Raw genomic sequence first — 11,559 nt, forward strand, 5'->3', positions numbered from 1 at the left:
AGGAGTTTTATTTCTGATATGAACACACGGTCAGAATAAGGAAACATAAGACATGTTTGAACATATGATTTATTTACAGTTTATGGCTAGAAACTAGGTTCTAAGGATTGGGATCAAGACAAAAACTAAAGGATTGGGATCAAACAAAAACTATTGCTATATCGAGAACAGAAAAGTAATTGATTTAAACCAAGACAGCATGCAGTAGAGTGGAACAGGGGTACCCAACGAAACGTTTGTGCTATTAGGACTTCTAAGTTTTAATTTTCTTTGTTTTATTCGTAAAATTAGAGACACAAGCAAGATCTACGTCTTGATATGAAACGTAATATATTTTTGATATATATTTGATATATATATATACATATATATATAATATATATATATATATATATATATATATATATATATATATATATATATATATATATATATATATATATATATATATATATATATATATATCAAATATATATAAAAAATATACTTGATAACTTCAATTCAATATATTGAAGTTATCAAGTGTTTTGCAGTAGCTTGCATATGGTTGCATCAAGACATGGCTAATTGTAGACAGAGAAAAGCCAAGATAGATAGTTCAAGTAATTGAGAAGCAAATGTTTAAATGGCTGGGGCTGTACGGGTAAATGGCGGGAGTATGCCTGACTCTCTTATTGGACACATACTTGTCAGGTTAGTTTTTCGAAAGGCATGCCTGCCTAGAGTCTCAGGCGTCATGTTGACCAAGAATTTAAAATGTAATGAGAGGCAGAATTTTAATATATATATATATATATATATATATATATATATATATATATATATATATATATATATATATATATATATATATATATATATATAATCCAATATACTTGACAAAATTTCTTTAAAATTTTCAAACGTTTCCCCTTTTCTTCTTCCCTCATCTTGCTAATTTTTTTCCAAATATGATAAAACATTGAAATGATAGAGCTTTGCTTAAGGAAAAGTAGAATTTAATCACAGAAGCGAAAATCATAGTTCAGAACAACCCCTCCCCGTTATCCCATAGGTACTTCAGGGGTTAAACCACAAAAAAACACTTTTTTTCTTTTTATAAATCCAAGAAATAGAAGGTGCAAACTAGATACCATAATTTTAATTTTGAAGAAAATCACACACAAAAAGTAGTAATAATAAATGTGCTATGATGACTTACATATAATTTTGAAAAAAAAATACTTTTAGGAAAAAGCGTTCTTAAATGTTTTTTGAATTATTAATTTTTGTTACTTTCAAAAAATGGAGAAATACAAGGCAAAATCTAAGTAAACTTCGCCACTGTCAAAACTTCAATCTAAAAGTCAAGAAATCAACGGGTTTCAGAAAAAAAGAAAAAAAAAGGATCGTTCCATTTTGGTCATTTTTGTGTGTATCAGCTTGCCACTTGTAACGGGCTAAGGATATACATATACAGTAACATTGTCCATCCAAAATGATAATATATCAAGTGCAAAGGCAGGTTTCTCTAATTTCTTTTTATTTTGCATAGGAGAAAAACCGCTAAGGTCACCTTTTTTTAGTTTTTCAACAGCCTGAATCAGCAATATTGAACTGAAAATTACACCTTGTGCCTTTTTTTTTAATTTTAAATAAGACCAAGACAGTAATTTTGGTCTTTTTCGGCAGTTTCAAAACAGCTAGAACATCTGCGAATAAGCAACAAATGTGAGAAATTATTTGAGACTAGGGTTTGATTTTACTGTTTAGATTACTATTAAGAATTTGTTGCAATTTGACCAGAAATTCAGAACTGGTTCAAAATGTTTAGCTGTAGCTGTATTTTTCAGGTGTATAGGGATGTTTAAGCGCAGCACCACCGTAAAAATGTATTCAAGAACATGAGTAACTCAGTTCAGGAAAAAAAATACGACTTGGCCGGTTTTTGCATAGCCCAACATAAACGAAAATTAAGGTTATACATCACTTTTCAACCCGGTATAAATTTGGAAACCATCATTTAACGATGCCTGAAAAGAACACCAATCAATAAAGTCCGTTCGACGACGGTATAAGGATATCTAAGCCTAACACCGTAAAAAATGCACAGAACATATTTAAATTTTGGATGATCAGTATATATATACACTTGTTGGAAAGATGTCCATTACAAAGGTATGTAACAAGGACAAGATAAACAGCAATAATAACAATTTTTTGACTTTTAATGTTTTATCTGTAGATGAAATAGTCGTTGTCACACTCGCGCTAAAAAAAGAGCTGCCTAAATTACAGCCAAAGCATACAGAAATAGAATGTAACTTAAATTGCAGAAGAACACAAACTTAAATCACCCCACAAACAGTAAAGTTTCTTCACACCTTTTAGATAATTCAAAAATTCCAAAGTTAGCTAATAAAGTTTGACCCGTTTCTTCAGCTCATTTCGCCGCCATTCCGGTATTCGATAGAAATCACCACGGCTCATTTGAAAAATTGCTTCAAAATCGACATCTGACAGGTGACGCTGAAAAAAGAAAAAGATTAAATTCTTTAGTAATAATTTTGCCTCTGTTTAAGTTATGTCAATTGTACAGACTAAATCTACAAATATCCGGCAATTACTTAATTGCCAAGACTAGCAGCACATCTTCAAGCAGTTCTAAAGACTGATTTGTTTGCCCCCACTTTAGGTTAAAAATAAGCAGAGGCGTCGTTAGGGGAGGGGGGGCCAGTTCCCCCCGTCAATAATTTGGAGAAAACCGGATACAGACCCCTCTTGCCCCCCCCCCCCCCCAATAAAATGCTGGACCTACGCCCCTGGAAATGAGGGTATATATATATATATATATATATATATATATATATATATATATATATATATATATATATATATATATATATATATATATATATATATATATATATATATATATATATATATATATATATATGCAGGTTGCCACCGTCAGTAGGATTTTACTAGATATAGTTAAAAAAAAGAAAATCTAGTAAATCTAGAGGATCTAGTAAATTTTCCGAAATCTAGTAAAAAGTCATGATTTATAGTAATCAAAACTTTTGTTATTTTCCATGATTCAGGGGGAAAAAATTAGGGCCCATTCATTACAAAATCTGATTTCGATTACATTAGATATTATGGCTACTATAGGTTTCCGGAATTTTTAATTATAATATGAAAACGAAAGAAAAGAGTAAATTCTTCCAGGACAGGGCGGCAACACTGTATATGTATATATATATATATATATATATATATATATATATATATATATATATATATATATATATATATATATATATATATATATATATATATATATATATATATATATATATAATGTAAACAAGAACCAATCAAACAGTTCATGACAACGAGCTGTGAGTAAGGATCAAAACGGGCTAATACTAACCGAAACTCTAAAAAAGGGGTTTTAGTAAAAATACCCACATAAAAACTAGGCTTTTTATGATGATTCCAAATATATGAAATTCATCTAGTTTAAAGTTACCAATCAAAGGATAGGAGCTTAAGAAGACTTGGCTGATCTTCCAAAAAGGAAGAAATACCACAAAAAATTCAATTGATCTTGATAAAGATAAAAAAAAAAAAGGATATCAGCGAACCCTATTGTAGAGGCTTCAAGCTTCTATCAACAAAAATGCGGAATTTTGGATTTTTTCCCGGAAGAGAGATTGCGGATGCGCGCTAATTTGTTGTTTTATTTCAGAAGTGATCGTATCAAACTGATGGTCCTAGATAATCAGGAGAGGGCTTATTGAAAAAGAAACTAAAAGATATAGTGCCACCTTTGAGTAGTCAAAAAAAAATTGTACCATAAGAAAGTGCAATTTTCTGCCATTTTGTGGCAGGAAAATGCGATTTTGCCCAAAACAGGGCCAAGTAAACTATCGATTGAAAACTTTTGAGATGGCCAATTGATTTAAAAGTATCGGAGAACTGCATATTGAGCTTCCCAGTTTCAGAGGTATCGGTGCCACAAAGTGGCGCGAATGTTTTTAAAAGTCACATAGTCAATACAAAATAAATGATTGTTAGACATGATTGTTAAACATTAGACGTTTATTTCAAAGTTCCATTTAACAAAGTTGGTTCGCTTGATCGCTTGATTCGCTCCATCGCAGCTATTACGATGGAGTGCCAGTAGGTCATTGTATAGGCGGGTGGGGGTGATGCCAGATGCGTCCAAGAGTGCATTTTAAAGCCCACATTTTCTAAGTCTCCATGAACCTTCAGATAAATACAGAATGGGCTCAGGGGGCATTGTTGGTGGGTAGAAATTAACCCTTAGTCTCCCTTCATTAGGACTAAACTTGAATGTGGGTGTTGCGGGGTGACAGTCTTCTCTTATTGCAGGAAAAAATTTTCTTCTCTAACATAAAAGATTTCATTCGTATTGTTACTGGCACAAAAAATGGAAAGACGGAAAAGGGAACAATTGATTAGCACCGTCATGGTATTTACCAGAAGGGAGAGGCAGATGACACCAGGAGCTTTGGTTTAATCGACATTTAATTGGAAATTTATTTATTAATGTTTATTTGTTTTCATATTACGCAATTGGTGGTAAAAGTATGAGATTTTTCACGTATTTCATATATGTATTGTATTTTCTTCTTTCTTTCTTTTTTATACTCCACAGGTGTCCTTTTTATATAACATGTGGGTTAAAAATCGATTATTATTAAGCTGTAAGTTGTTCATCCTAAGTTACGAGGCAGAGAAACTGCACAAAATTTTCAAAAAAAGGAAAAAGTAACCCAAAAAGAGCGAGTGATTTTAATGAGAGTTACGCAATTAAATTCAGCATATAAATAAAAGTATTGTAGAGTTTTCAAGCCCTTATCTACAAAAATTCGAAATTTTCGTATTTTTTCAGAGAAGGATGGGCAGGGATGCGTGTTTATTTGCTTGTTTATTCTCTGTATGTTTTTCTGTCCAGTGGTGATCCTATCATACCAATAGATCTTCAATATCAGAATAAAGTTCATTAAAAAGAAAATTGAATGCTTTGCTGACCTTTATAATTACCATAAAATATTATTCCAAAAAAGGAAGTATTTTCTGGCATTTTGTGGCACAAAACAACAATCTTAGCATAAAGGGTGTCAAAAAGCTATGGAGTGAAAATTATGAGATAGTCAATCGATTTAATTTTACCGAAAAACTGCATATTAAGTTTTCTAGCGTCAGAGACAGTAATGCCTAAAGCTAGCGCATTCGTTCCTAAATATGTACGTACTCTACTGGTTAATATATAAATTTCTTTGAAAGCTTGATTTAACTAAGTTTACTTATTTTAGGCTTCATAAGACTTATTTAGGCTTCATAAGACTATGTACTGTGTTGCATAATTGCGACCAACCACTATGGAGGAGGGCCAGTGGATCTTTGCGTTGGCAGAGGGAAGGTGCCTAAAACCTCGAAAAAGATGTTTTTATGCCTACATTTTCTAATTTTCAGTGAGCCTTCAGATAAATATAGAGAGGGGTTTGGGGAAGAAGGGATATAGAAGTTTAACCCTAACCCCTCTTGTTTCCCGGTAATATTTTTGATCCAAGCCTCAATATTGGTGCTGGGGGGAGGGATAGCGGTCCATTCATTCCGACAAGCTTTTAATATGTAGCCTAAAAGATTACACTCGCAGACTCACCGCCAAAGAGATGTAAAAGTAAGGGTGGTGCATTACGAACATCGCCACCAGGACATTTCTTAGGGAGTTGGAGTTGCCAAGTGCTTCCAGGAGCTTTGTCTCACTGAGTTTAAATGGTAATATTTCTCTTTTCCTGCTTATATACAATGTTTAATGTCTTCTTGTTTCCCGTGGGCGGTCTCCCCCCTATTCGCATCCACGGCAAATATCCCTATATTGAGTACAACGTACTCAAGACCCTGGCATGTGTGAGGTTCCTTATAGTAACGATAGCTTTTATTCAGACAGGAATATATAACCCCAAGGCGAGAGGACAAAAGAATATGTTCATTCTTTTAAGCCCTGCCTGAAAAAGAAAAAGCCGAGAGGCAACGATAAATTTTCAGTCCTTGCATTCCACATTTTTGAATATGCCTCTCATAGGTTACACTTTGAACGAGTTAGAATGTTAGCAGTTACCTTTAAATATTGGAGACAAAAGTTCATAGAGGCCACTGAAATAATTATAAAATTCCCCGAGTCTCCATAGAGATGGTGGTAAAGTAAGACTAAGTAAAAGTCATACTTCCATAACACTGAGGTGTATATACTTCCATAACCCCCATTCTCAGAAACCGGTCTGAACAATCCCTCCAGGAAAATAAAAAATATAGTAGTCTAAGAGTGGACACTTCTCCTTTTTTAATCTCCCCCTCCAAGAAAACTGAAAGAGCCCACGTTCAATACTATTGTTCCAGAAAATAATGATTCACCTATTAAAAACAAACCGATTTCTGTAACTTGAACCTCTTCAAGGACAAACCATTCCACCTATTTTAACTTTGTGTTTCTTCTGTGTTGTTTTCCGCTTTCGACGATTATTTTCTGGGCGCCCGGTCACTTTACCTTTTGGTTCAAGTTGCAGAAGAGAATTTAGAATCAAACAAGCCAGATCACGATCGGCAAACGACTGGTTGACACATTACCTAATTGAAGAAGTGGGGTTTGAAAATCCATAGTTGCAGGTGAGCTTAAACACTTCTTCTAAACAATGCCCATTACCTTTTTTCGTTTTCTTTTTACAGACAGACTGCTCCAATAAAGGAGTTGATGAAAATAATTACATCAGACACAATGAAGCCTTATTTTTCTCCTCCTTTATACTATTATTTCTATTCACTAATCATTATTACATTACAATGATTGTTTGCAAACAACAATAAGAAAATCAAATTCATGTTGTAAAGATGTGGCGGTTCTGGCCTCGGCATAAGGGGGGCAGCTGCTCCTCCTAGTTTTCCTGACATCCTGGCATAACATTCCTTTTATTTTATATTTTTACACTCCTTTGATATACTTTGCCCCCCCACCCCAGATTATGAGTTCTAAAACCACTAATGTTGTAAAGGGCTAATTAAATCACGATATGAAAAGAAATAGCTACTCCACAAAGTGCACCCCCCCCCCAAAAAAAAAAAACATAAAGAATATAAGAAATGGAAAATCACTAAGAAATAAAATATAAAGCCCTTAGTTGGATTCAACATAAAAAAAATACTGGTAAAAAAAAAAAAAAAAAAAAAAAAAAAAAAACAACGAACAGGAGTGCATAATAGAAAATCAGCATTAATAAACTATCCCATTTGTTCTTCTAATATAGCATCTGTGCGTATTTAACAGCGAGGCAGCAGATATGAAAACCCATCCCCCAAGATTAGTCGAATGAACTTCTTTCACAATTTGTTTTCTGAAAAATATACTATAATGAATGAAAATTTTGGGATGTTTTTGGAACACCAGATTTTCCCTACCTGTCAAAAGAGAATCTTACCTCAAGATGACACCTATCGACATCCACCGGTAATCGATAATTAGTTGTAAACAACAAATGAACCGGGTAAATTTTTGGAGGATCGTTCGACATGTGAGCCAAGTGCTGCAGATAAGCTGAATGCGACATATTTGGAAGAGATCGACGGAGATTAGATCCACTTTTAAAGTGTTGATGTGATGGAACGAACTGTCCTGGGGTGATTGTCCGACGTGTTAAACCACTTGAGTATGTAGTAGAACTACGCATTTCGACGCCCTAGAAAAACAGAGATAGGAATTAATGCAAGATGTGATAATAAAAATTAACAGCTTTAAGGGTGGCAGGTTATATTGTTTTATGATTGACATACAAGGGGTGTTCTACAATTTTTCACATGCTTCTGCGTTGCTTAGTTTGTTAAAATGCGGTTTACCACATAGCCTGATTAATATTTCTCGTTCATGATGTCGTGATCTTAAAATGCTTGTTGCTTTGGGATCTCAGATTTTTTATTCTAATGAAATGTCAGTCAAAATAGGAGTTGGGCAAGGTTGAATACGATCATATCCAAATCCCAACTTATGTTTTCTAAAGATGGTTTTGCTTCTTTGAAAACCTCACTTATCTATTTAGTAGTTGAAATTAGTCTTTTAGCACATGCCGATGACATCATCTTCCAGAGTCGATCTACAGTGATACTAAATCTACAGTAGATCTACAGTCGATACAGTGATATTAAATGATAATTTTAAGATTTTATTGAATGAGTTAAAGGATAAAAATCTTGAAATTAACGCTTCAAAAAGTCAGTACTTCCTGGCAAATGATCCCCTTGGTCTCCCTCTTTTGATTTCGGTAATGGTTGGGTTTTCCATGCTTCAGATTCGGTGATGTACCTCGGTGTTCCGTATTCATCCCCCTCAGTTGTTAATAAGCCATTTACAGGCTAAGATCCAAAAGACTTTCAATTCTCTCATTTATCTGCGTGGCTGCTTTAGAAGAGATATATTAGCGAGACTTTATCAGTCGATGAGGGAGAAAGAGAGAGATTTATTCTAAACAAACAAACAATTTAACATAAGTTTAGCGGCCACCCCAAGAAGTAAAAACTTGTCCAAGGGGGTGGCAAAAATACACTAACATAACAAAACAATAAAAAAAACGAAAAAAATAATAATCTATCTATATCACAGTCCCCAAACAGCACCACAAACCTTAAACCTTAACATTTTCATTAAATTTTCTATCATATTCATAATCATCACCCCCAGGAGCCATAAAAATTTACCAATATCATAAAAAAAAAAAAAAACCTAAAATTCATACTTACTAAAAATCATCCCTTTAATTACTATCTTAAACGAATAAATATCACCTATATTTTTTATATTTTGATCAAGATGGTTCCAACTTCTGATCCCCCTGTGAAGCAAAGAAAACATTGATCGGGCCGAAACTACCAGTGGAATATTAATTTCTGCAGATGACCTAGTATCATAATCATGGACAGAAGATCTCAGGTTAGCCAAGCTATCAAAACACGGGAGGTTTATACCCCTCTGAATCCTAAAAATGAATAGAAGTGTATACAACTCCCGTAATCCGGAAGCTGGCAGTATCTTTACGCGCTCATACACGTTTCGTACCAAATCCCGGGGTTGTAGGCCATCTAACAGCCGAACAGCGTTGTTTTGTAGAACTCGTATTGGCCGAGCAATAGAAGGAAATGTTCCAAGCCAAACGCTACTGCAATACAATATATATGGATGGATAAGGGAATAATAAAGAAGGCGCATAACAAAAGGAGGAAAACAATGCTTAAGTTTTCTCATTATACCCAGGTTACGAGACACAGTTTTACAAACATAATGTACATGGCGCTTGAATGATAAAACATCATCAATATTTGGCTCTTCTTTTGGTTAGCTTTCGGGCAAGTAATCTTCCAAAGTTTTCGCCCTTCCTTTTTCTTCTTAAATTAAAGCAACATACTTAGTTTACCTCTAAGTACTCATAGTATATCCTTAAAAAGTATACATAGAATTGAAGATCCGCTTGAGGTAGTGAAGAATAAGTGTGATCTCCACGTAAAACAAGCTAAAAGTTATTTACGTGACAGAACTTCATTTCCTTTTTTTGAAACAAAATTTAAATTCACAAGCATCATTTTTTTTACTCATTTATTTTTGACACTATTTTGTTGTTGTTGTCATTTTGAGTTTGTAAACTTTTTTTTTTAACACGCAATGAATCGCTAGGACATGTCTTTCTAACACACAATGAATCGCTAGGACATGTCTTTCTAACACACAATGAATCTCTAAGACATGTAGCAGTACGTATTTCTACGTCCTAGAGAAAAAGAAAACGATTAACCCAATATATGAATGTGATTATATTAGAACTCCGATCAGATAAGGCTAACTGTTTGAACTGGAAAAAAATAATATGAACGATATAATCCTTAGAATTCTTTTATAATGCACTTCGAAGCATAGCGAAATTGTACTTTTAGTAGCACTCCTTAAGAATCAGAAAACGCAGGAATAAAGAATAGGGTAAAATAGTCCAGAAGAGTGAAAGAAGCGTTTATATCCTGACAGCTGGGGCAATTTAAAGGCGTTTGATACCCAACATAATTTTACAATTAAATTGAAGAAACAACTAGTGACTGTCTTTGTTTCCTGTACAATTGATTAGCATGCAACTACTTGTACAAAATACGTTTTAATTTCTATCTATTCAAGCAGCGAAGAAAGAATAAACAAAACATTTCGAGAAAAAAAAGACAACCAACGAAACTTATAAACCTTTTGAGAACCAAATAAGTAACATTCTGAAAAGTTGGTCTGATAGATCATCTGAAGTTTAACGGAGCCGATATGCTGAAGTATTTACTTGCAGCCCCTAGGTTTGAGGATATTGATTGCTTGTATGCAAAGATTTGTAACATTTCAAATAAAAATGTTTGGAAAAATGTAAAGCCCAAATTCATAACAATGGATTAATGACCATTGAAATATGAAAGTATATAAGCAAAAAAAAAAATGTTAAATAATATTTAGTTGAATATATATATTTTTTTTATTGGCTTCTGCATTATTACCAATGACGTGATTCGACGACACGCAAGACACACCTACAGGTGTTTTTTGCCAGGTTCTTCCAAATTATATATTGGCTCATTTTTAGGCTAGAAACACATTGAAACGGTAGATTCTTTTAACGAGCCTTTTTAAATAGTTAACGGAGGTTTTATTCTTTTTTTTTAATTTTGTATCAATTCTCACCTTTTTTTTAAATTAGCCTTCCTCAACTTTACCTCTTACTAGAGGGCAGCGGCTCTTACTAATCACAATGAACTAAATTTTGCTTTGACAATTGTGCAAAATGTAACAGTCCCTGACCTGTACTGTTAGGAGCCATCACTTTTTCTGGGGCTACAATAATTTCAATGATTTATGCAATATGAAATTGTGACTTGGAAAGTTAAAATGTTAAAAAACAACTTCTTGACATTTTTACTGACGAATTCGGACGTTTTGAACTGGATTTGTTAGGAGTTTCATAAAATCATCCCCCAGGGGGCAGGAAACATGAAATTAGGTGATACATAATTTGTTTATTCAGGCAGGAAGGATGGGTTGCATAGACAATGAGTAGGGCTCACGATGAATAAGGAAGCTCCTATACACAAGAAAAATGCTGCTACAATTCAGGTAGAACATGGGGTTAGTAGCTGGTTTGGCAATGAGTCAGGAGTAGAGCGAAATGTGTTCTATCCCCATTTATAATATCATTTTGATGGACTTCATCTTAAGGAACACAGCAAAGGCTATGGGAGATTATGGAATAAAACAGGAAGATTAGAATTACGTAGATAATTTGAGTGTCATAGACAAAAATGTTAGCCTATTCCCTGAATAGGGTATAAAAATACCCTATTCAGGGTACAAGAACAGGCTTAAGAATTAATGTTAAAAAGACTAAGTCACTCAGACTAAGAATAATTGAAGGTGAAGAGGTGATGATGGGTAACGAGAACATCGAACAAACTGATAGCTTCACTTTCCTAGTATTATTAGTAAGG

General features: G+C 33.7%; 1 protein-coding gene across 7 annotated transcripts in view; it reads right to left on the bottom strand.

The window, feature by feature from the left end:
- Positions 1 to 442: 442 nt before the first annotated feature.
- The window catches only part of LOC148949448 (actin-binding LIM protein 1-like), a 150,961-nt gene continuing 139,844 nt past the window's right edge, over positions 443 to 11,559 (bottom strand). For 2 of the 7 annotated variants that reach the window (XM_089093480.1, XM_089093479.1), the window contains exons 17-18: positions 7,488 to 7,745; positions 443 to 2,508 (exon numbers count right to left, since the gene is read on the bottom strand). In XM_089093480.1, coding sequence (XP_088949606.1) covers positions 2,395 to 2,508; positions 7,488 to 7,745 — 372 coding nt within the window. In that variant the 3' untranslated portion in view covers positions 443 to 2,394. Of the gene's footprint in view, positions 2,509 to 7,487; positions 7,746 to 11,559 lie in introns of those variants that run through there. The other 5 variants (XM_089093482.1, XM_089093481.1, XM_089093484.1 and 2 more) reach the window with 4 other exon arrangements.

The sequence above is a fragment of the Artemia sp. Qi Xiang Cuo genome, chromosome 8 (genome assembly GCF_049724085.1).
Source record: "Artemia sp. Qi Xiang Cuo chromosome 8, ASM4972408v1, whole genome shotgun sequence".
NCBI lineage: Eukaryota > Metazoa > Arthropoda > Branchiopoda > Anostraca > Artemiidae > Artemia > Artemia sp. Qi Xiang Cuo.